The 26,792-nt window shown below is 42.7% G+C and overlaps 1 protein-coding gene across 2 annotated transcripts; it reads right to left on the minus strand.

Annotated features, from left to right (window-relative positions):
* Positions 1-21,408: 21,408 nt before the first annotated feature.
* LOC143539021 (fructokinase-like 2, chloroplastic) lies at positions 21,409-26,582 on the minus strand. 2 transcript variants are annotated; one of them, XM_077032446.1, is made up of 6 exons: positions 26,469-26,582; positions 24,718-25,037; positions 23,965-24,584; positions 23,031-23,502; positions 21,820-22,040; positions 21,409-21,736 (listed from the first exon to the last, which is right to left on the minus strand). In XM_077032446.1, the coding sequence occupies exons 1-6, from the start codon at positions 26,510-26,512 to the stop codon at positions 21,554-21,556; spliced, it is 1,860 nt and encodes a 619-aa protein (XP_076888561.1). In that variant the 5' UTR covers positions 26,513-26,582; the 3' UTR covers positions 21,409-21,553. The 2 variants fall into 2 exon arrangements, with proteins under 2 accessions (XP_076888561.1, XP_076888560.1); XM_077032445.1 differs by having other exon boundaries at positions 23,965-24,589; positions 24,714-25,037.
* Between the last annotated feature and the right edge of the window lie 210 nt (positions 26,583-26,792).

Genomic DNA, 26,792 nt, shown 5'->3' on the forward strand with positions numbered 1-26,792 from the left:
TTTCTGCTTGCTCCCCGCAGGTATAAGTTCGTTTTGCTCCGCTGTGCGGACTTCCATATTAGTGTTTAGATGACTTAGAACATTACTTTGTGTTTGCAGGAAGCCGATCACATCTACCGCCCGAGATGGAATATTACTGAGGATAGCTCTTTTCAGTCCATGGGGGTGTGTGAAGACTTCTGGGCTCACTCCGTGCCTCCAGCTGAAAGGAGGTTTCAGGAGGAGCGCGCCCGCGTGGACTTGCTCAATGACCATCTTTTCGCTGGGTCGGCTTTCTTTGCTGCCTCCCAAGAGCTTCGCTATGATTACGTAAAGGTACGTGATGCTCTTGCGGAAGCCAAGCAAGAGACTAAAGTATCTGCTTGGAATCTTTCTGATGCTCGAGAGAGAGCTGAGAAACTCCAAGCAGAGCTCAGCGAGAATCGAGCAAGTGCCAACGCTGCTTTCGTGAAGCGCGGGCATGAGCTACAGGCTGCGCGGGAGAAGCTGCAGGCGGCCGAGGCGGACGCGGCCAAGTACGCGCGACGAGTGTGCGACTTGGAGCTGGACGCAGAGGCGCGTGACCAAGCTCTTGTTCAATCTATCACCGACAAATCTTCATTAGAGAGTGAGGTTGCGCACCTGAAGAAGGAGCAAGAGGCCGCGCGGGCAGAGAAGAACGAAGCCCTGGCGACGGCAGCGTCTAGCGAAGAAGCGCTCGATGCTGCGCGAGCGGAAAGGGAAGAGGCCTTGGCGGCAGCAGCGTCCGACAGAGAGGAGCTGAAACAGACCAAGGAAACCGTTGAGTTGTTAAACTCTCAGATTCCTGCTCTTGAGACGTCTGTTTCTTCCCTCGCGCAGGATCGCCAATGGCTAATCTCACAGGGTATGACTCGTTGCGCTTATGCGATGAAATACTCAGACGAGTTTCAGACCCTTGTGATGGATTGCAACGCTGCCTCGCGCTTGGTGGGTCGAGCTGAAGGGTTTAAGGATGGCTGTGAATATAGCATGCTGAAGAAGAACCCATCCGACTACCCTTATTAGCTCGACGTTGTCTGCGCGGACATGGCCGAGATGGGGGAGAAGTATTTGAATACTCCCATTCCCATCCTTGAGCAGGTATTTTAACCTTAATGAGTTTACCTTGACTTATTTTCCTAGTCTTTTTGTACTCATATTTTTCCTTATGATTTGCAGATATCCGCGCTTGCTGACCAGCCCGATCTCGGCGCGCTAAAGAAATTACTTGACGAGTGCGAAGGGGCTGGTGGCGGCGATGATGGCGCGGGGAATGCTGCCCCTGATAGCGGCTCTGGCGTGGCCAAAGGACCCGCTCCTGACACTATTGTGATAGAAGACGACTCCATTCAGGACGAACATCTTGACTATGGTCAGTTTGGAGATGACGAGGAGCGGGCTGCGCCAGATGCTGAGGGCGGTGATGAGGAGGGCGATGAAGAGGCTGACGTCGACGTGGAGACTTGAGAAGCCCTTCATGTTTTTTTTTTATTTGTAGTTTGTATCTCATCATCTTGTAAACTTGTAAACTTCAATGCTTTGGAATGAAATTTGTTTTTCCCTTATTCGCATCTTGCGCATTCCCCATTCATCTCTTTATATTGCATGTTTGCTTATTGAATATAAGATATGCTTGCACGTTGAAATCAGAACAAGGTTGTAAGGAAATTATTTTACTTAATCCTTGTCATATTGTAAGTGATTTTGCAATATCCTGACTATGTTGACACGTGCTTTGGCGTTTCATTATTCCTCTTTTGCGCGACGTTATCGCGCATTTATTATAGGGAATTATGAGTTTTTTTAGCCTTTACGTGTCAGTGTGTTACTCTGATATCCATTACAATTCCATGCGCGACCTCGACCTGAGACCTTAACAACTATGTTTTGGCATGTGCTTTGCCTTAGTTGTGCTTAGGTATTTTTATGGTCAGGCTGCGCAGCATGTAGGATGGATGTTTTGAGTGATTTGAGCTAAGGCTCACATTATTGGGCTAAGGCCCTGAGCTAAGGCTCATATTATTGGGCTAAGGCCCTGACGTTTTAGAGTTAAAACTCGTTAACGCGTTTGAGCTTGAAGCTCGCGCATGTATGTTTTACTTCGTTTTATTTTTGTTTTGATGTCAATACAATGTTGTCATATTGCTCAAAATTAATAAAGGGAAGTGTGAAACATGTATGCAAAAAGTAATAGAACACACATTAAGAGAAGATAGCGCGTATCATTATTCATAATGGCTTAAAAAGCCTTGATTACAAACTTGACAATTTTTACATGAAACATTTTCTAAGCTGTGTTGCGTTCCATGCGCGCGGGATCTTCTTTCCATTCAAATCTTTTAAAGCGTATGCGCCTTTTCCCAATTCTTCCGAGACTTGATAAGGTCCTTCCCAATTGGGGGACATCTTTCCCGGGGGTATCGCGCGGCTAGCTTCATTGTTTCGAAGGACAAAATCATTCTTCTTGAAGTGGCATTCTTTCACGCGCTGATTGTAATATTTTTCCAGTTTTTTCTTGTAGTTGGCTTCACTGATGATAGCCGTCTCTCTGCGCCCTTCAAGCAAGTTGAGATCCAACCTCCTTTCGCGCTCGTTATCAATCTTGTTCATCATGAGCACTCTATGGGATGGGCATCCAATTTCTGCTGGAATCATAGCCTCCGTTCCATAGGTTAGGCTGAACGGGGATTCGCCATTGCTGGTTTTGCTTAATGTCCTGTGCGCCCACAGGACATTAGGTAGCTCCTCGACCCATGAATGGGATTCTCCCTCCAACCTTTTCTTCAGCCCATTTAGCAAGCTTTGGTTCGCGCGCTCCACTTGGCCATTCCCCTGAGGGTGGTATACTGAAGTGAAGATTTGGTTGATGCGCAATTCCTTGAGCCAGCTGGATATCTTCCTGTCGGTGAATTGTTTGCCATTGTCGCTCACAATTTCCATGGGCAGGCCAAAACGGCATATGATGTGGCTCCAAATAAATTGCTTCATCGCCTCGGCTGTGATTTTTGCTAGTGGCTTGGCTTCAACCCATTTTGTGAAATAGTCTACTGCCACTACCAAAAATTTTACTCGCCCTTGCGCTTGCGGTAGGGGACCCACAATATCGATTGCCCATTTGTGGAAAGGCCATGCGGAGGTCACCGGAATCAAGTTGTTCTTTGGCCGCATGGTGTTTGGCGCATAGCTCTGACACGCTTTGCATTTTTGGATCTCTTTTAACGCGTCCAAGTACATGCCTGGCCAATAGTAACCTGCGCTCATTGCCTTGGCAACCACCATGCGCGGGCCAGCATGTATTCCACAGATTCCTTCGTGTATCTCTCTGATCACATAGCTTGCTTCCTCGGCATCTAGGCATTTCATGAGTGGTCCAAGATAAGAGCGTCGATATAATGTACCATCAAGCAGTTCATAGTTCTGCGACTTGTGTCTTATCTTCCTCGCCTGTGCGCGATCGTCTGGTACCTTTCCCTCCTTCAAGAATTCCATTATTGGAGTTATCCATGATGAAGGTGTTGTATGAATTACAAGGACAGACTTCGCTCCCACCGACGGGTTGCTCATTACTTCTACCCTGACATCTTTGCCAAAATGATCAAAGCTGGTTGATGCCATCTTGCTCAGCGCGTCGGCAGACTTGTTTTCACTGCGCGGAATATGTATGATTCTGAAGAAGTCAAATTGCTCAATGAGCTTTTTTGCCTGCTCTAGATACAGAGGCAAGGTGTTCTCCTTGGCATCATAAAGGCCATTGACCTGTGCTGCTACCAAGTATGAATCAACATGGGCCTCTAGCTTTTTAACTCCGAATTTGTGCGCGATGCGCAGGCCAGCCAGCAGGGCTTCATACTCAGCTTCATTGTTGGTGCTCTTGAAATCCAACCTGATTGCATAAGTATACTCATGATTTTCTGGATCCACCAGTTTGAGGCCTGCGCCGGACCCTTCGTTGTTTGAAGCTCCATCAGTGAATAATCTCCAAACATTCTCTTCATCATTGGCTCGCGGAGGATCTACCTCGCGCTGAGCCTCTTCAATTTTTCCTTCAGGGATTTCTGCGATGAAGTCAGCTAAGACTTGTCCCTTTATTGCTGGACGGGGCTTATAGGCGATCGTGTGCTCTCCTAATTCCAGCGCCCATTTTGTCAGCCTTCCTGAGAGCGCGGGACGCCGCAAGACTTGCTGGATGTTGTAACCAGTCAGAACTTCAATAGGATGACCATTGAAATACCTATGAAGCTTGCGCGACGCGTGTGTTAGTGACAAAACTAACTTTTCCATGATGGAGTAGCGCGTCTCAGGATCTGTCAGCACCCGACTCACATAATATATCGGTGTTTGGATTCCCTTGCGATCCACCAACAACACTGCGCCGATGGCGCGTTCTCCTGTTGACAGGTACAGCGTTAGAGTTTCGCCAGGAAGTGGAGCTGTGAGCGCGGGCAGATTTATCAGACATTCTTTTATCTCATTGAAAGCTTGCTCAGCCTCAGGCGTCCACTTGAATTGGCTTTTCTTTAGGCAATTTCTCAATGTGTTAACGAATGGGGTAGATTTGCTTGCATGGTTCGCTAGGAACCTGTTGATTGATACCAATCTACCATTCAACTTTTGAACTTCTTTCATGGTGGATGGCGAGGGCATGTCAAGGATGGCCTCCACCTTCTCTGGGTTCACCTTGAACCCATCCTTGGTGACCATTACACCTAGAAATTTCCCCTCTTGTACGCCGAAAGTGCATTTTCTCGGGTTGAGCTTCATGTTTACTTCCTTTAGGCGCGAAAGGGTTTCTTCGATGTCTTTGAGCATTTGTTTTTCCTCCCTGCTTTTAATCACCAAATCATCCACGTAGACTTCTAGGTTTCATCCAATTTGCTCGTTGAAAACAGCATCCATAAGTCTTTGGTAGGTGGCTCCTGCATTCTTCAAACCAAAGGGCATTTTTGTGTAACAAAAAACACCCTTGTCGGTTCTGAAGGCAGTCTTGTCCTCGTCTTGTGGCGCCATTTGTATTTGGTGATAGCCCTTATAGGCATCCAGAAAACATTTGAGCTTAAATGGCGCCACGGAGTCCACCTTCGCGTCAATGTTTGGGAGGGGGTAACAATCCTTTGGACATGCTTTGTTGAGGTCTTTGAAGTCAATGCACATCCTCCATGACCCGTTGCTCTTCTTTACCATCACAGGATTGGCTACCCATGTCTGGTATCGTATTGGGCGGATGATGTTTGCGCGCAGTAGATCCTCTACTTGCTCATTCATGGCCTTCGCCTTCTCATCCCCCATGACTCTCTTCTTTTGAGCAATTGGCTCTACAGACTTGAACGTGTTGAGAGAATGTTGCGCCAGGTCTCGCGGAACCCCAGTCATATCAGAGTGTTGCCACGCGAAGACCGACATATATGTTGTGAGCAATCTTTTCATTCTCAACTTCGTTTCGTCTGATATCGTAGCTCCAATTGTGATTGTTTGCTCCGGGAATTTTGGGTTGAGAATCCATTCCTCTGGCGCGTTGTCTGCCATTGGAAGTTTCATTCTCCCTTCCCGCGGTGTACTTGTCACTGCGCACAAATGATCTCGGTATACGAACGTTACACCTGTTGGTGTTGGGAACCCCAACGCGCCGTGCGCTGGCGACGGTATGGCGTTGAATTGGGCAATCGTTCCTCTACCCAAGATCATATTGTGGCATGAAGTGGTGGGCAAGACCAAGAAGTTGACAATTTCGGCTCGCTTGTGTTTCTCATCCCCCATAGTTAGTTCAAATTGTATTTGACCTAGGGGGTGAATGATTTCGTTTGAAACACCAGAGATTGGTGCATTCACAATTTCGAGCCTTGCTTGGTCTGCCGGATCCAACTTCCTGAAACATTGCTCATACATGATGTCTGATTCACTGCCAGTGTCCACCAGGACTTTTGACACTTCATAATGAGCAATGTGTGTAGTGATGACTAGAGGACTGCTGATAGAAGGGCCTCCCCTGATTCTTGGGAAGATTACTTGTTGCTCGCGCCAATCTCCTTGGACTTGCGCGCTTCTCTTTCTCGATCGTTGCCCTTGCCTTCCTCCCTCGGCTACACAGATTCTTTTGAACTTTTTGTTGGCTGGGGCTCCTTCTGGTTGTTCATTTTCTGGTCTTAGGTTTTTCACCAGGTGAGCCAACTTGCCTGATTTCACATCTTTTTCAATTGCATCCTTCAAATGGTGGCATGCATCAGTGTTGTGCCCTGTGGACTTGTGAAACTCACAATACTTGCCACTGTTTGAAGGTCCCTTATAGTGTAGTGGCTTGGGGCTTTTGAACTGGACATTCTCAGTGCTTAACACTTGTGAAGGCGTTTTAGTGAGGGGGGTCCATATTCTTGGTAGAGGTCTGTTAGGATCTCTGCCACCTTCCCTCATGTCACCCTCTCCGCGATTACGAATGTCTTTTTGGGGCTGGGGTGAGCTTGGTTGCGCCTGCTTTTCTGCGGGAGAAAAACTGTTTTGTTGCAACCTGGACCATACAGAGTTTTGTTTGCCCCTTCTTTCGTTGTTGCGCGGTGCCTCTGCTTGATGCCCTCTTTCTCTTGCTCTATCTTGGGCAATTTGTTTTTCATTTCGCGCGAAGACTCGCGATGCTTCCATTAGCTTAGCCCAAGTGGTTGGCATGCCATCTCTGCTCACGAGAGCTCTGCGGAGCTGATCACTGCGCGCACTGTCACACCCGGCCCTGAACGGCGGAAACAGCCGGGCGCGCACGAGTGGGGATTGATAATTAAGCACGGGCCATTTCAAACATTCAAAGATTTTCATTGCGCATGAAAAGTTTAATACAAATACATTACATTGATTAAAAATTACATAAAAACATCCAAGTATAAAAACTGTTGAAGATTTCCACGCCATATCCCCTTGCGCGGCGGGAACAACCACGCGCATCGAAGGGATAGAACTAAAATCTTCCAAAAAGCTAGTTTTAGATGTTCAGCGTGAGGTGCTCTAAGTGTGACTCCATGCGCTACCTAGTTATCTCCTGAAAGACACGTAAAAACATTTGAATCAGTATAAACTGAGTGAGTTCACAAGTTTTAGTAACTTGATAAATCGTATTGCATCATAATCTTGATACAAATCATTCTGAAACATAATTCTGATAGCATCATTAAAACACATGCTTGGTAAAACATAGTTCTATTAACATATTCTGATAAAATCGTTCCGCGGGTTACGCGCGAACATTTCTGGGAACTGTGCTCGTCTATGCAAAGTGGCGCTGCCACTACGAGCTAAAATAAGTAATACCGTCCCGCGGGTTACGCGCGAACGTTTCAGGAAAATGTGCTCGTCCATGCAAAGTGGCGCTGCCACTACGAGCTAATCAATAATTCCGTCCCGCGGGTTACGCGCGGACGTTGTGCCGGAAAACAAGGCGCTCGTCCATGCAAAGAGGCGCGACCCCTACGAGCGGGCTCAAACCCATAGTACTGCCCCATGACCATACTAGGCACTCGTCCATGCAAAGAGGTGCGACCCCCTACGAGTGGGTGGATCAAACCAGCAGTCCCTACCCTTAGAGTTCCAATGGTAAAGTGATCACTTACTCGAGTTCTTGCGCACATACATCGAAAACCTTAGATAACCGTTTGCATTGCTCATCATGAAACATAACTTAAACACATAATCGCTTGCATAGCTTGTAAGTATACCATGATAAAACATTATTTAAGTACGTGTCCCTCGCCCCGAAAACAGTTTAAAAATAGTGAAAACAGTGAAAATAGGGGCTGTGAGACTCACCTGTGGTTCTTGTTAAGGGATTAATCGAGATTCGGGTTTTCTTGGTGTTGGCCCCGGAATCGAAGGTCTAGAATACGATTAAATAACAAGAAGTATATATATTAAGATCAAGAAACAGGAGAATATAAGGTTTGGAAAGTAGATCTCAAGTTTATAACCTCGGCTTACCTAGTAACTGGAACGGAATCGAAAATAACGGATGCTCGGGAGATGATTAGTGCAAGTTTGCAGTTCTTTGGAGTGTGTTTTGAGTGATAATTTAGGTTACATATTTATAGGCAAACTCAAGGGAACACAATCCCTTGCTTTAGGGGATTGTAATCTTTTAATATCTAGGTGTAATGATGATAAAGTATGGAAATTATTATTGTTTATTGTTTATTTAAAAGTGGAGGAGTGGACAAAAGATCTTGATTTGATTTGGACAAGGCATGCAGGTCTGGGGTTGGTGAGAATAGGGTGGCTGACAGTTGACTTTTCATGTTACAGTGTGCTTTTTCAGGTACTTTTGTCAGTGTTCAGTAAAAAGTGGAAAATCTCTGAAACACGCTACTGTTTCCTTTTGGGCGGGAGTAATCTCCTTATGACTGGAGAATAGACTAAGTGTTATGTGCGCATCACTTTGTGCGCATAGCTTTCTGCGTGAAGGACATTTCTTTGCTGCGGGTAGGTGCGTAACCTTCTCGCAGTTAGGGATATTGAGTTTCATTTGTAGATTCTCCAGGTGGTCTTGGTATTTCAACATAGTGATCAGTCATGTTGAAGTCAATTCCATCTTGGAGCTTCAGGCAAACTAGCTCTCAATGTTCCCGCCATGCGGGGAGGTTAGTTCCCTTCCGCACGCGCATAAACGATTTAGGATGCACCCGCCTTAGCATCATGCGGGATGGTCAACCCATAGACAACATAACATTAAGTTACATGAAAACATAAAGCCAAAACATTCGCGCATGGCGCATATAACATATGCTCACGCTGGTTCTTAACATGGTGCGCTCGCGCAGGTTGCACATAACAAATGCACGCGCTGACTAACATGGCGCGCTCGCGCAGGGCGCACATAACAAATGCACGCGCTGACTCTAACATAGCGCGCTCGCGCAGGGCGAACATAACAAATGTCCGCGCTGATTCTATATGGCGCGCATAATATTTACAATCACCTAATTATCAGGTTGATTACTTAGTTTAAGGGATTGGGAATTTACCGGGTGTCACATTCTCCCCTCGTTAAACTAATTTCGTCCCGAAATTTAGGAGACGTTGCTGGCAGAAGCCATGCTCTGAAAGAGGTGTGGGTATTTCTTGCGTATTTGGTCTTCTCTTTCCCAAGTGAATTCAGGCCCACGCCTCGAGTTCCATTGAACCTTTACTAACTTGATTTTGCTCCTGCGTAACTTTTGTTCTTTCCAATCGGTTACTGCTATAGGTTCTTCTACGAAGTGCAGCCGTTTGTCGATGTGAATCTCTTCTAACGGCAAAATCAACGTTTCGTCAGATAAGCACTTTTTGAGGTTGGACACATGAAACGTATCATGAACTCCACTGAGTTCGGCGGGTAAACGGAGTTTATAAGCAACCGGACCGATCCTTTCCAGGATCTCAAATGGTCCAATGAAGCGCGGATTCAACTTTCCTCGCTTGCCGAAACGGGGGACTCCTTTCCATGGAGAGACTTTCAAAAGTACTTTATCCCCTACTTGAAATTCCAATGGTTTCCTTCGCACATCTGCGTAGCTCTTCTGTCTGTCGCGCGCTGTCTTAAGGCGATCCCTTATCTGAAAAATCTTGTCTGTTGTTTCTTGGATCAATTCTGGACCAGTCATTTGCTTGTCACCTACTTCAGCCCAGCACAGTGGGGATCTACACTTGCGCCCATACAAAGCTTCGAACGGCGCAGCCTTAATGCTTGTGTGATAGCTGTTGTTGTAAGAAAATTCAACCAATGGGAGATGAGTATCCCAGCTACCTTCGAAATCGATTGCGCACGCGCGTAGCATATCTTCCAATGTCTGGATTGTTCGCTCGCTTTGCCCATCCGTTTGAGGATGATATGCCGTACTCATGTCAAGACGAGTACCTAAAGCCCCTTGTAACGATCTCCAAAACCTTGATGTGAACCGACTATCTCTATCAGAAATGATGGACACTGGGACTCCATGTTTTGAAACTACTTCTCGAATATACAGTCGGGCTAACTTTTCCATCTTATCGGTTTCCTTGATCGGCAGGAAGTGCGCTGACTTAGTTAGCCGATCCACAATAACCCATATTGTGTCATAACCCCCAGGTGTCCTTGGCAGTTTGGTGATGAAGTCCATAGAGATTTGTTCCCACTTCCACATGGGAATTTCTGGCTGCTGAAGCAACCCTGATGGTTTCTGGTATTCAGCCTTCACTTTCGAACACGTCAGGCACTTACTGACATACGTCGCGATGTCGCCTTTAAGATTGGGCCACCAATACAGCGTTTTAACATCTTGGTACATCTTGTCTGCGCCAGGATGTACGGAATACCGCGTCTTGTGAGCTTCGTTTAATACTTGCTCGCGCAATCCTCCCTTGAGAGGGACCCATATGCGGTTAGCGAAATATAGATTGCCGTTCTCTTTAAGTTCCAAATTCTTAACCATACCCCCAAGGCATTCGTTTTTAACAAACTCTGGTTTCAAGGCTTCTTGCTGAGCGTCTCGGATGCGGGTAGAGAGATCTGCGTGAATGGTCAACCTTAGAGCCTTGACTCGTAGCGTTTTTATTCGCTCCTTCCTACTTAGCGCGTCTGCTACCACATTCGCCTTTCCAGGGTGGTACTTAATTTCACAATCATAATCATTCAACAACTCCACCCATCTTCGTTGCCTCATGTTTAAATCCTTTTGATCAAATATATGTTGAAGGCTCTTGTGATCCGTAAAGATTATACACTTTGTACCATAGAGGTAATGGCGCCAAATCTTTAGCGCGAAGACAACCGCTCCAAGTTCTAAATCATGCGTTGTGTAGTTCTTTTCATTGGTCTTGAGTTGGCGTGAGGCATACGCTATGACTTTGTCTCGCTGCATAAGGACACATCCAAGTCCCTGATGTGAAGCGTCGCAGTAAACCACAATGTCATCCATCCCCTCGGGCAAAGACAAAATTGGCGCACTACATAACTTCTGTTTCAACATTTGAAATGCTGTTTCCTGATTTTCGCCCCAAACAAACTTCTTGTCTTTCTGAGTTAGCGCGGTCAGAGGTAGAGCTATTTTGGAGAAGTTCTCAATGAAGCGTCGATAGTAGCCAGCTAGTCCTAGGAATTGCCTCACCTCAGTTGGGGTTTTTGGCGCTTCCCAGTTTTCGATGGCCTTGACTTTGGAAGGATCAACGTGTATTCCTTTCTCGTTTACAACGTGACCGAGAAAGTGAACTTCTCTAAGCCAAAACTCGCACTTGGAAAACTTCGCATACAACTTTTCTTTCCTCAACAATTCCAAAATCAATCTCAGGTGTTGCTCATGCTCGGCCTTGGTCCGTGAGTAAATCAGAATATCATCTATAAACACAATCACGAACTTGTCCAAGTATGGTTTGCACACGCGGTTCATCAGATCCATGAACACAGCCGGCGCATTAGTTAGCCCGAAAGGCATCACTAAGAACTCATAATGGCCGTACCTAGTTCGGAAGGCTGTTTTCGGCACATCTTCCTCATGGACCCTAAGTTGGTGGTATCCTGACCGTAGATCTATCTTCGAATAATAACTGGATCCCTGCAACTGGTCAAATAAGTCGTCAATCCTCGGTAAGGGGTACCGATTCTTGACTGTCAGCTTGTTCAGCTCCCTGTAGTCAATACACATTCTGAACGAACCATCCTTCTTCTTAACAAACAGTACTGGAGCTCCCCAAGGTGAAAAGCTTGGGCGTATGAAACCCTTATCCAATAGTTCCTGTAACTGATTGGATAGCTCTTGCATCTCAGATGGAGCTAATCGATAAGGCGCTCGAGCTACTGGCGCAGCTCCTGGGACTAAATCAATACGAAACTCGACTTGTCGCGGCGGCGGTAATCCGGGCAAATCTTCAGGAAAAACTTCTGGAAATTCGCGCACTACTGGTAAGTCTTCAATTCTTCGCTCATCTCCTTTCTTCTCTACGACATGCGCCAGGAAGGCGTAGCACCCTTTCCTTAGGCACTTTCGCGCCTTTAGGCACGAAATCAGTTTCGTCGCAACTCCCCTTCTTTCCCCTTGAATTACCAAGGTTTCTCCGTTCAACAGTGGGATCCGAACCTGCTTCTCATGGCAAATAACTTCCGCGCGGTTCTCGACTAACCAATCCATACCTACCACAATGTCAAAACTTCCCAAGTCTATTGGCAACAAGTTAATATTGAACCCGTGACCTCCCATGACTATAACACATTGTTCAGTTCTTTCGTTCGCGCATAACTGCCTACCATTGGCTAGTTCTATAGTATAAGGCGTGTCTAGCCTACTGGTTGCTAGGCCTAGGGAGTCTTTAAACTCAGCGGATATAAAACTTAGGTCAGCGCCAGTATCAAATAAGACAGATGCAAAATATCCGTTAAGCAAAAACGTACCGGTTACCACATTCGGCTCTTCTTTAGCTTCGCCTGCGCCGATCACAAAAGCTCTCCCGCGAGCTTGGTTCCCCTTTTGCGGGCAATCCCGACTAAAATGCCCTGGCTTCCCGCATGCGTAGCAGTTGTCGCTTGCTCCAGCTTCTCTGACACGGGCAATTCATCGTCTTGTGCCCTGGTCTGCCACATTTGGCACATTCGATTCTTGCGCATTCACCCTCGTGGTGATACTTGCATTTGCTGCACCATGGGCGAGGCCCGCTGTATCCTTTTCGTGGTGGCTCCGCGGCCTGAATCGCGTAAACCCTTGCGCTTTCCTGCTTCTTGAACGGTGGCTGCTTGGAGTCGGACCCTCGGTGGTGAGAGTTCCATTTCCTCTTGGGATCAGAGGTTCGCTGCTCGATTCCGCGCGTAGTCAACATACCCGCACGGACCGTATCCCTTGTAAGGGTGATGGCCCGCGCTACCGCCTCATCAAAGGTTGGAGGCGCTGCGGCGTTGAGCGGAACCCTAACAACAGGAGGTAACCCAAAAATATACCTCTCGATCTTCTTTTCCTCCGTGTTTGCCATGTCTGGTACCAACTGGCAAAGTTCGTTGAACCGGTTGTCGTAGGCGTCGATATCCGTTCCTACCATGGTGTGGTTCCAGAATTCCTGTTGTAGACTCTGGATTTCTGCGCGAGAGCAGAACTTTCTCATCATCATCTCCTTCAGTTCCTCCCAGGTCTTGTGGAGAGCAACTTCTCGTCCCAATGTTTTCGTTTGAAGCTTCCACCAAGACGAAGCTGCCTCTTGGAACATGCAGGTCGCGTAAAGGACCTTCTGGTTCTCACTACATCCGCTAATGGAGAGAACTGTCTCCATCTTGTCAATCCAGTTGTAGAGCCCAATGGCCCCTTCGGTTCCCTTGAATGGCCAAGGCTTACAGGCCATGAATGTCTTATAGGAGCATCATTTGTCCAAGGCTCCTGATTCGGGTTCTGGGGTCTCATTCTGACGACCCTGACTTGATTCGGCCTTGCTGGCCTCATGTGTTGCGATTGCTTGCGCGATTATTTCCGCGAGTTCCTCGGGTGTCATGGTAATTCCTTTGGCTTTAGTTGGAGGCATTCTCGCTTTAAAAGAGTGAAAATATATCAGACTTAGCGCATGTATTCTGAGCACATAATGTTATCATTATTTACTAGACAGTGTGACCCGTGTTCCTAAGTGTGTGTATAGTTTCTTTCGAAAATATTCTTTGAAAAATATTTCATGCCATTCCCCAACGGTTATAGTCTAGGTTAAAACTTCTTTTCCTAGTTCGCTATAACCAGTGCTCTGATACCAATCTGTCACACCCGGCCCTGAACGGCGGAAACAGCCGGGCGCGCACGAGTGGGGATTGATAATTAAGCACGGGCCATTTCAAACATTCAAAGATTTTCATTGCGCATGAAAAGTTTAATACAAATACATTACATTGATTAAAAATTACATAAAAACATCCAAGTATAAAAACTGTTGAAGATTTCCACGCCATATCCCCTTGCGCGGCGGGAACAACCACGCGCATCGAAGGGATAGAACTAAAATCTTCCAAAAAGCTAGTTTTAGATGTTCAGCGTGAGGTGCTCTAAGTGTGACTCCATGCGCTACCTAGTTATCTCCTGAAAGACACGTAAAAACATTTGAATCAGTATAAACTGAGTGAGTTCACAAGTTTTAGTAACTTGATAAATCGTATTGCATCATAATCTTGATACAAATCATTCTGAAACATAATTCTGATAGCATCATTAAAACACATGCTTGGTAAAACATAGTTCTATTAACATATTCTGATAAAATCGTTCCGCGGGTTACGCGCGAACATTTCTGGGAACTGTGCTCGTCTATGCAAAGTGGCGCTGCCACTACGAGCTAAAATAAGTAATACCGTCCCGCGGGTTACGCGCGAACGTTTCAGGAAAATGTGCTCGTCCATGCAAAGTGGCGCTGCCACTACGAGCTAATCAATAATTCCGTCCCGCGGGTTACGCGCGGACGTTGTGCCGGAAAACAAGGCGCTCGTCCATGCAAAGAGGCGCGACCCCTACGAGCGGGCTCAAACCCATAGTACTGCCCCATGACCATACTAGGCACTCGTCCATGCAAAGAGGTGCGACCCCTACGAGTGGGTGGATCAAACCAGCAGTCCCTACCCTTAGAGTTCCAATGGTAAAGTGATCACTTACTCGAGTTCTTGCGCACATACATCGAAAACCTTAGATAACCGTTTGCATTGCTCATCATGAAACATAACTTAAACACATAATCGCTTGCATAGCTTGTAAGTATACCATGATAAAACATTATTTAAGTACGTGTCCCTCGCCCCGAAAACAGTTTAAAAATAGTGAAAACAGTGAAAATAGGGGCTGTGAGACTCACATGTGGTTCTTGTTAAGGGATTAATCGAGATTCGGGTTTTCTTGGTGTTGGCCCCGGAATCGAAGGTCTAGAATACGATTAAATAACAAGAAGTATATATATTAAGATCAAGAAACAGGAGAATATAAGGTTTGGAAAGTAGATCTCAAGTTTATAACCTCGGCTTACCTAGTAACTGGAACGGAATCGAAAATAACGGATGCTCGGGAGATGATTAGTGCAAGTTTGCAGTTCTTTGGAGTGTGTTTTGAGTGATAATTTAGGTTACATATTTATAGGCAAACTCAAGGGAACACAATCCCTTGCTTTAGGGGATTGTAATCTTTTCATATCTAGGTGTAATGATGATAAAGTATGGAAATTATTATTGTTTATTGTTTATTTAAAAGTGGAGGAGTGGACAAAAGATCTTGATTTGATTTGGACAGGGCATGCAGGTCTGGGGTTGGTGAGAATAGGGTGGCTGACAGTTGACTTTTCATGTTACAGTGTGCTTTTTCAGGTACTTTTGTCAGTGTTCAGTAAAAAGTGGAAAATCTCTGAAACACGCTACTGTTTCCTTTTGGGCGGGAGTAATCTCCTTATGACTGGAGAATAGACTAAGTGTTCTGTGCGCATCACTTTGTGCGCATAGCTTTCTGCGTGAAGGACATTTCTTTGCTACGGGTAGGTGCGTAACCTTCTCGCAGTTAGGGATATTGAGTTTCATTTGTAGATTCTCCAGGTGGTCTTGGTATTTCAACATAGTGATCAGTCATGTTGAAGTCAATTCCATCTTGGAGCTTCAGGCAAACTAGCTCTCAATGTTCCCGCCATGCGGGGAGGTTAGTTCCCTTCCGCACGCGCATAAACGATTTAGGATGCACCCGCCTTAGCATCATGCGGGATGGTCAACCCATAGACAACATAACATTAAGTTACATGAAAACATAAAGCCAAAACATTCGCGCATGGCGCATATAACATATGCTCACGCTGGTTCTTAACATGGTGCGCTCGCGCAGGTTGCACATAACAAATGCACGCGCTGACTAACATGGCGCGCCCCGCGCAGGGCGCACATAACAAATGCACGCGCTGACTCTAACATAGCGCGCTCGCGCAGGGCGAACATAACAAATGTCCGCGCTGATTCTATATGGCGCGCATAATATTTACAATCACCTAATTATCAGGTTGATTACTTAGTTTAAGGGATTGGGAATTTACCGGGTGTCACACGCACCTTGTATAAAGGCAACGCGCAAGAGTTGCTCAGTGATACCTCCGATGGCAAGAGATTCCTGATTGAAACGAGTTATGTAGTCTTCAATCGTTTCATCATTCCTGCGCACGCAGTGCATGATGTCATCAGGGTCGCGCGTGTGTCTGCGCTGCTGTACGAAGTGAGCTTGGAACTTTTCCAACAGCTTTTCGAACCCATCGATTTGCCCAGTCGGCAAGCTTTCGAACCAGACACGCGCCGCGCCCGTAAGGCAGCGAGCAAACATGTGACACCATGTTGGCATCGTTCAGCTTTCTAGGTTTCCAGTGTTATAAAAACCTTGTAAGAAATCGTCTGGATCTGTTGTGCCGTCATATTTGCCCAAACCACTTGGCATCTTGGTTTTGTGCTGAATGGGAGCCTTCGCGATGCGCTCAGTGAATTTTGAATGCTTCACCAAGATGGCTGGCCTGTACGGTGTGGTTACGTCCACTTGCCCTCTCATTGGTGGGCTGTATGGTGTGTACAGATCCAGATCGGCTTTGGCTCCAGGCGCCATGTTCATGTGCGCGCGGAGCTGTGAGCCTCCTGCATGAGTATCTCGCGTCTTCCTCATGTTGTGCACTTCTTCATCACTAAACTCAGCGTGTTCAGTGTGAACAGAGTGACCATCTTCCGGCGCGCGCGCCCTTTTTGTTGTTCCTTGAACGGTTTGCTTATCAAACGCGAGCCTTTGTGTTAGGTCGGCTAACTTTTTGTGTTTGACCAGCTCATTGTACTTGTCCATTAGACGTCGTTGCTCTTTTATGAGCCATTCTTTAGGGTCATTGGTTTCATCTTCTGGACCCATTGGTCCTTTTTGTTTCGCGCCGGTAAGATTTTGGAACGTGAGATCGTCTGGAGGAGTTTCAGTCTGGCTATGAGGAGTTGTGATGAAGGGACCCTCTCATGCTTAAATAAAAAAATAACCAAAACATATGTTGTTAGGCTGTTCACTATGAAGGGACTCCAAAGCCCCTCTACTTCATCGTCATGTAGAAAACGGGGCTTCGAAGCCCTTCTCCATAACGGCCCACAATCCCCCCACTATGACGCCGGTCTTAGTGTGCACCCTCCCCCCTCTTGGACGCCCCCTTCGAGAGCCCCCTCGGCGCTGTACCAGCCCGAAGGCGCCCCCAACTCTGCCCCTAAACCCGCCCATAACGACCTGTCTGTCTTAGCTGGTGTTTGTTTACTTTAGATGCAAAGATTACATATGTAAAACTTAAAAGTTAAAACAAACAAGGACAAACCAGTAAATAAACATTTGCAACAACCAAGCATTGTCTTCATGTTCACGTGGGACCTTGTCTAGATAATAAGATCGACAGCCAAGATTTAGCCACGAAAGAAAAGCATAATGTGGGCCCCACCAGTGCTGATGTCGGTTTAATATGTGGTCCAGCCCATTGACGTGTCCACTGAATAACCGGGTCACACTAAATAAAAGAGAGCAATATGGGCCTACAACCCATCACCAAAATCCAGCTCACAGATCCAGACGTACACGTCATCAGTGTGACTTTCCTCGGATGTTCATGTGGGCCCATGTGGCACGTAGATATATCACGTGGTGACAGGTTACGTGCCTGTTTCTGATACGTTGAAGTATAGGGCTTTGCCCATGTGTATATAGTGTAGGTGTTAAACCAACTAGGTAACACATAGTCCAATACAACTTTTATATGTGTAGCACAAATATATAAAGTGAGGGAAAAGTTAAAATATAAAGGGAGATAGAAATAAGAAATGTGAGAAGAATTTGTAATTATACAGAAAACCTCTTTAAAAAAAATTTAAAAAATTAATAAAAAAAATCATAAATTAAAATATAAATAAAAAATGAAAAAGTTTAAAAACCAAAAATGTTTCCCTCGTCATTCTCGTTAAAAAAGAACTCCGAAAAGACACAATGCAGAGACAAAATATACAATGACGAAAATGAACAAAAAACACAATTATAACTAAAAAAGATATTATTAAATCGCAAAATATAACACAATGCCGAACAAAATATAACACAATATTGAGTAATATAACACAATATTAAGAAAAAAGACACAATGTTAAGAAAAAAGACACAATCAATAACAAAAATAAACTCAAAACACAATGATAAACAAAAAGACACAATGTCTTTTTCATTCAACATTGTGTCTTTTTCGAGTTTTTTTTAGAACGAGGAAGGCGGTGGAAACATTTTTGTGTTTTTATTTTTTTTGTTTTTTTATTAAATTTTGAATTATGATTTTTTATTTATTATTTTTTTAAAGGCTTTTTTTGTGTGGCTATAAATCCTTCTAATCCTTCTCATTTTTGTCTTCCTTTATAGAATAACTTGACCATATAAAGTTATGTTAATATTGATGATAATAACATAAGTTTCTTGTTCTCTCTTAAAGCTCTTGCATGAGGGATTGAATATTTGGATAGGGATTGAATATTTGGATTGTCGGTACTGAATCGGTACCAAGGTTTTGAGTTTTTGGAATCGGTACGGTACCGGTATTTCCTGAATTTTACCTTAAATACCGGTACCGGTACCGAACCGAATATTTCGGTACCGGTACCAAGATTTGGCGATTTTCGGGATCGGTATTTTCGGTACCGAAACCGGTCAGTACTGGTGTACGGTACCGAGCTCATCCCTAACAAACAGTGGTATTTTGGTAGACATTGATAAATAATCAGGGATGATGCGGGTACGTATACTCTACAATCTTCTTGTTCAAATAAGTAACATAAGTTTTTTTTGAAACAATGCCCTGCTTGCGGTGCGCGCATATAATGTATATATGTGTGAACCCTCGGGTGGACAAAAGTAAAATTGCACTAATTTTGACGTTATTTTACTAATCTCGTGAAAATAACGTTAAAAGTGGCGGAAGGTTAATCAGGCATCATGTGGTGGCGTTGATAGCCGAAAGACAAGGGCACATGCACCGATCAGCCGGTGTCCCGATGATTGAGTGCTATGTGCCTTATGTCCAAGGCTTGATGCAAAACTACTATCGAGCCGGGGGTCTCACCGGAAGCAGCCTCTCTATCCCTATGGGATAGAGGTAAGGCTGTCTACATCTTACCCTCCTCAGACCCTACCATAGCATTGCTATTGGTGGGATATACTGAGTACGATGATGATGAAGTTTTTTTTGAAGCAGCAAAATAAGAAACACAACTAATTAATGAACATTCCATTAATTTTTATTTGTTAGACCTTTGAGATTGACTAATGTACTTCAAGTAGGTGATTTATTATGATTATGCCTGCTACTTCAATTTTTTAACGAGTTAACCCGTGAAACCCATGAAGTTGAATTGAACCATGCCCTTTTTAAGTAAACCTGTTAGTCACCCGAAATGACCCAACCTGTTTAGACTAAACCCAAAACCGCAAATTTCATGTTAAATTCATGACAAAAATTCACACCCCGAAGCGATTAGCCATGTTTCTATGCACTTAATATAAGAATAGCACCATAACCAACTAACATAAATTGAAGTTCCAGAATAGCACCATATACACAGCCATGAATTCAATACTTCACGTTAGGTCCATCAACATATAAACTTGGTTAATCAGGATCTAGATAACCACAATTAGTTTTGTTGTACATTTTGCAAATTTCTTAATGTAGAAATTTATTGAACTCATGTATTGAATTGGTATAACTTTCTTGCTTCAAGTCTTGGATAACTTGGCATCCCTCTTTCAAGAACAAATAACCCAATTATCATCAACTCAATTTCTTTGAGTTTGTTTCAAAATGTACTCTAGTTCCCTGTAGGTCTTTATAAAGAATTGTAATCTCGTTATTTTCGTCAAGTCAAATGATCAAAAATCTGTGTTCGTTTGTTGTTCTTGAGCTCGATTTTTAACAATGGCATATGATCCAAACATGCCGATCATCCTCATGATTGCAGATGTCTGCGTAGGTGAAGCGCACACCTCATATTCACGTTTAACTTAGCATTCTAATGTTGTTGTTGGAACCTATTCCGAGTAAATGGAGAAAGTTTCTAACAATCACAAGAATGGAGATCAAAGAGTAGTGAAGAGTGAAAGTGTTTTGTATTGATTGTGTATATCTTACAATGTTTATCCTCACTCTATTTATAGAAGAGAGTGTTTATACATATGGTCTAATGGTTTATGTCTTCAGGCCGAGTCCTTTGGTCCGATCCTCTTTTCCTTAGGCTTTGTCCGTCCGAAGATCTTTATCTCCTGGTTATTGCCTCCTTTCCCGGGTCATGCGTGCCTCAGGCCACCCACTAGATCGGATGTGCTGTGTGGAGTTTCCCTCGCAAATGGTTTCCCTCCAAGCCGTCTTCTAGAATATCTTGTGCTATTGGGCTTGCTTTCATTGGGCCTCGTTCGAATTATTGGGCTAGGGCATGCTCATGAGGCCACCTTATGGGTAGGCTCTTCAGTTGTCAATACGCCTTTTAGGTTGTACCAAATTCTTGTAACAAATCATACATAAAGCTTATTTATAGCTAGATTTTGGGTATGAGATGTTAAAGACCTATGGGATATATATAAATACTTATGTAAGCACCTTGTATCATAATAATATTTTAGAATGGAATTCTTGGGTACCTTTAAAAGTGAATGTGGTTGCACACCGAGCTCTCCTCAACCGACTCCCGACGAATGATAATTTGATAAAAAGAAAGGTTATTACAGGGCCGGACAATTGTAGGTGTTGCTTTGCATTGGGTGACACAGTGGACCATGTGTTTACTTATTGTTATGCTGCTTCTAGGGTTTGACATAACATTAGTTTGTGGTCATGTGATGTGACATGCCCCTGATATATGTGTTTTCGATCCAAAATGCGTTTGATCTTCATAAACATGTTCCTTACATTGAGCATAAAAAAAAATTGGTGTAATCAATCGTCATGGTGACGTGTTGGTGTATATGGAAAGCCATAAACAACTATATATATTTTTTTAATATTCGGGTTAAGATTGAGATGATTTTGGATGACATTAAGGTGTTAAGCTACTTGTGAATTAAAAGTAGAGCTAGAAGGTTGGATTTAGATTGGACCAGATAGAAAATTTTGGCTTTGTAATCGGTTTTTGTTGTGTTGTTATTGCCGGCTCCTACTAGCAGCTTGTTGGCGGGGGGCTTTTGGCTCATTGTAATGAAATTTACAATTCAAAAAAAAAAAAAAATGTAAGCACCTTGTACCTCGTGTACGAAAAGCTTGTGCTTTTGTACTTCGCGTTTTGCGTCTCAGTTTAGAACATGCCGCTTTTGTGCACCTCTCACTTTTTAAAACCAACACTCGTTAACACCCTAACTTCCAAGACGTACGACATGCTTGGGTACATGTCGTCACTAGGCCAAACGTGTTACACAATCTACATCGAAGAATCGTGATAATAAACATGCTATACTCATATCATCTTTTAGCATTACAAATTTTGAAACCAATGATGAAAGGCACATAACAACTAGACAGAACTACAAAATTGCATTTGGTCCTAGTCAAACAAACATAAACGAAACTTACCAATTTAAGCACGAACCGACTGATTCACTTTGCGTACGGGCTCCTCGTCATCTAACTCCATGTCACTAATATCCTCTGAATCATAATCATTATGCCTTTCCACGTCGTCACCTTCGTCTTCTTCATCATCATCTCGTCTATTGACCGTAACACCCAACTCTTCTGAATCTTCATCATCACCATTGACCTGTGCATTCAATAACAAGCAAAAGTTATTATTATTTAATGTAACGGGTGGTCGGGTCGGTTCCAGTTGAAAAGTGAACTTACGGGGAAGAGCGTACGGAAAGCCTTTTCCGTGATGGTTCTGAACCCGTTTGGTTCTGGGAAAAAGAGGTCATCTTTCATGCCCGGTTTAGGCGGGTAGCCACGTGTTCGGGCCTGCAGCCATTGCTCGGTCACCCCACGGTTGATAGCATAGGTTATACTATGCACCAAATATTCTTTATCAGTCATTAGGTGTGGTTGAACTATCAACTTACTCAAAAGCCCTGTATCGATCATTTCAAAAACGACATTAGAATTATGGTGTGCACAAAACTTAAATAAACGACCTCAGTAAAAAACCGACGGTTTGGTTTTATGTTTTTAAACACCCGATTTTTGGTTCGGCTTGTTTTGCTATCAACCAAAAACCGGAACTAAATAACAGAACCCAACAAAAAATCGACGGGTTGGTTTATGGTTAAAAAAAATGATTTTTCGGTTCGGTTTTGCTAGCAACCAAAAACCGAACCGAAACAACCAAAACCAATAAAAAAGCCGAAAATTTGGTTTTATGTTTGTTAAAAAATCGATTTTTCGGTTCGGTTTTCTCAATCAACCAAAAACCAAAAAACTGATCCAAAATAATCGAACCCAATAAAAAACCAAAGGTTTGGTTTTATATTTTATTCAAAAACCGATTTTTCAGTTCGGTTTCGGTTTTGCTATCAACCAAAAACCGAAAAAACTAGACCGAAATAAACGATAAAAAACGGTTTTAATTAACTTATAAGAAATTAATAAATGGCATAGCCCAAAAACTTTAGGTCCTGTTGTGTAACAATCAATAGATTATTAATTAACAAAAATATTAAGCCCTAAGTTTCAGGTATGAATTCATTATTTTGGGCTATTTTTTTACGGCCCAAATTTTCAAACCCAAACGATAAAACAGAAAAAAACAATTTTAAATAATTTATGGTGACTTTAGATCCGATTGTGTAATAACCAGTTAATTTTAGTTAATGAAAAAAATATATGCCCACACTTTCAGGTCCAATTTCATTATTTTGGGGTTTTTTTCGGCCCAAATTTTCAAACACAAATGTTAAAACCGAAAAATTGAAATTGAACCTAACCCATTGTAAAAACTGAAAACCCAAAACTAAACGCTTTTCAAAATCCCAGAAACTGAATTTTTGGATTTTGGTTTGGTTTGAGCCCAAAACCGACCCGTATCAGCACACACAGACAAATCCTAAACACGTACTGTTTACCTGCAACAAGCCCATCTCCGGCTGCAGACATATCAGAAGTGAAAGGAGTGATGGGCGGGTCCTCCATTCCAAGAACCGACCCGTTATGTTCCTTCGTGTAGTAATGAACCTTAGAAGTCCCGTTCGTAACAAACAGAAGTTGCAGATTATCATGTAATACCGGATAGATAGTATCCGGGCTGTAGTGTACAAACTTGGACCTATTGTTGTCTTTGGTGTCAAATCTCTCGGTGGACTCGATCCCACACAAAAACTCAAGTTCTTGTTTTGTAACCTCAATTATATCCGCAAGTTCTAACGCCTCTTGAATAACGGACCGGGTTTCTTCTGCAGAGTGCCACAGTGGCAATGGCAGATTGAGGTCAAAAACTATAAGCCCTCCAAACTGCTTTGAGATCTTGATGGCTTGTAAAGCACTTGTTTTTGTTTTGCGGTCGAGAAGTGAAAACGAATTGAAGTAAAACATCTTTGCCTGCAAAGACAAGGAGAGTGTTGACGGTCAACCAAAACCGACAAACACCTATAACCTAAATATACTTTAATATGTTGCCCGAACTGTTAGGGGTGTGCATAAAACTGGAAAAACTGAACCCAAACAAAAAAACGACGGTTTGGTTTTATGTTTTAGTAAAAACCAAACTTTCAGTTTGGCATTGATTTTGCATGTAATTAAAATTGAAAAACCAAACGAACCGCATCTAAGTATAATACAATTAATAACTAATAATAATGTAACCCAAATATATTTTAGCCCAAATGTATAATACAATTAATGAATGAATAATTAATTAATAAAATATTTAGGCCAAATTCATTATTTTGAGCCAACTTTTCTTTTTTCTTTTCTTTTTTTGTTTTTTTTGTGACAAAAACTTCATTTGTTTATAAAGTTCTCAAAAACTCAATTCTTTAAAGTAAATTATAAAGTTCTCACCTCTTTGAGCACATCGATGTTGATTTCGGTTTTCCTTAACGCATCCTCTGCACACGGGCCGATACATGTCATTCTTAAACTACCCCTTTTACTCATTTTCATCCGTGACACCGCGGTTGTCCGTTTTGGGTCAATCCGCACCGCTCGAGTTTGCACCCGACTCTCGTTTAAATAATACAACAACGCTTGTCCAAAATCGTCATCCCCGATTTTACCCATAACAGCTGCATTACTCCCAAATCTAGCAAGACACAAAGCCACATTGGCTGCACAACCTCCCGGTGCCCTAACAAACTTCTCTGGGGCCCACAACGCATCCTTCATGCGTTCATGTGATTCGTGGTCTATAAGTCTATTAGCCCGTCTTCCGGATGGCACAAACGCATGTTGAATCGGTCCGAAACAACAAATTAATGGAGGCCATGCGTATGTGAAGCTAATATCTTCTCCACCACTTGCATCAAATTCTAAATCTTTTTCATTATCGGTTTCGTCTTTGGTTTCACTAAGCTCGGTTTCACTACCTTCGTTTAATGTGTCTTCAACATTTTTCTTGGTGCGTCTTCGCCTTGTCACCTTTTTCTCCGGTTCTTCAGTTAACTCACTTGAAGCAGCGGTAACTACTCTTTCCAGAAACGAAAAACACGCAGTAAAAAAAACATTTTGCAAGTTTATAAGGTTAATCACACAAAAAAAGCAACATAATTTAACTGTACTAATCATATGACTAAATTTTCATGAAAAAAAACTTACCTTTTTTACGAGTTCTTCTTTGAGGTTTCTTGGGCTTTGCTGACTCCAAAGGCAAATATGTTTCATCATTCATGTTACTAATAATATCACTCTCGGAAACCGGGGTCTCCTCGGTAGCTTCTGGTTCTGTTTTTTTCCTTCTTCTAGTTGGAGCTCGTTTACGCGCTGTTTTCTTTTCGGGTTCATCTTCTTCTCCATCGGATGTGTTTCCCGCCTGTTTTTTCCTAGGAACGGCTGTAACTACAAATCTACTATGCAGTCTAACTTGGGAAAATTGTACAAAGTTTATAGAAGACAGTGAAGGCAAATTGGACTGCCACCTATACATACAAAAACAGGACTTGTGAGATTGAGAATCAACTGATATAAAACTACTTAAGCACTTGAACTACATTTGATAGGGCTGTGAACAAACCGAACTAACTGAACAAGGCCTTGTTCATGTTCGTCTGTTAAGCTTTTATCAGACAAGAGAACGGTTTACGAACATCTAACCGCACAAAAAATTTTGTTCGTGTTTGTTCATTAAGGAAATGAACTTATTCGTGAAGGGTTCACAAACACAAATGAACGCAAACAATGCTTTATTTTATTTGGTTAACCGAGAATGGTCGGTGCCAACAGTCCAGTCCGGCTACCAAATTTGTGTCGGTATTTTTTTTTATAAACATTTATATTCATATGTTAATTTACGTATAAATTAATCATATAATACTCATATATTTTTCATAGTTTATAAGTTTTGTTTAAATCTATATAATAAGATTAGAAAAGTCATTAAGGGGGTGTTTGGCCTAGCTTATTTAACCATGCTCATAGCTTTTTTAGCTTTTTTTACAAAATAAGCTTAGTTTGGTGTTTGTTTTAGCTTTTTAAGCTTATGCTTATAAGCTTATATAAGCTAATTTGAAGAAGCTTATTTGAAGATGGTTTTTTAGCTTATTTGAAGAAACTTATTTGTGTTAGGGTGTAAGTTACTCATTTGCCCTCAAATGATGGTGGATTAATAATTATTGAAGCAACTTATTACTATAACAAATTAAAAAATTGTGGATTTAACAACATATTATCAACTTGTAGAATATAAGCTAATCCAAACACTTAAAAGAAGCTTATCAAATAATAGAAAATAAGCTATAAGCCAATTTAAAATATAAGCATAAGCCAAAAAATAAAAGCTAGGCCAAACACCCCCTAAAAACATTATAAAAAAAACTTTATGAACAAACATAAACAAATAAACATTATCGAACATCAACGGGCGTAAACGAACACATTATCAAACGCTCACAAACACAACTGAACGAACACGGCCTCCGTTCCTGTTCATTAATTTAGTTAATCGAACGAAAGCCTTGTTCATGTTTGTTCATTTATTAAACGAACGAAAATAAACGAACTTCTCGCCAAAAGTTCGGTTCTTTACAGCCCTAATGTTTGATTCAAACTTCAAGTTTGTGATTTGTGAACAAGTGATGGCAACCACAGTTTCAAAGTACATTTAATGTGAATTATATATAGGATAAAATGCTGCAAGTGAAAAACATATAATCAAGCTACAATCTTTTTGCATCATATCATAACCTTATCCGTCCTTTCTATCCCATACCACATAATAATCCAATTTAAGCAAAACCCACAAAACTTATAACTCAATTTTCATAATCCCATCATTTATAATCCAATTTACATGTAACTGTGACTGTGTATGCATAAAGATATAGATATAGATATATAGAGAGAAATAGAACCTGGGTAAAGAACAAAATTGTGTAAAAGAAGGTAAAGATGCCATTTTTAAAGAAAACAAAGCTTTGGGTTTTCAAGAATTGAACCTCAAAGCCACCATTTCATGGATACTGAACCCCTTCTTTGGGTTTAAAGATGAGGGCTTTGGTTTGATAATCTTTTAGTGATTTTATCTGAAGCCAGAGAAAGGTACAATGTTCAATGCAGAAGGTACAATAGATAGAGATTTGGAATTTTCACATTTTTGTTTTTATAATTTTGCCACCACCTTTTAAGATATTAACAGAATAGCCCATAAAGAAAAGGGTTATTGAATTGCATAGGCA

Source organism: Bidens hawaiensis, unplaced genomic scaffold, assembly GCF_021521415.1.
Source record: "Bidens hawaiensis isolate Kalapana, Puna unplaced genomic scaffold, B.hawaiensis_p1.1 tig00011791_1, whole genome shotgun sequence".
Lineage (NCBI taxonomy): Eukaryota > Viridiplantae > Streptophyta > Magnoliopsida > Asterales > Asteraceae > Bidens > Bidens hawaiensis.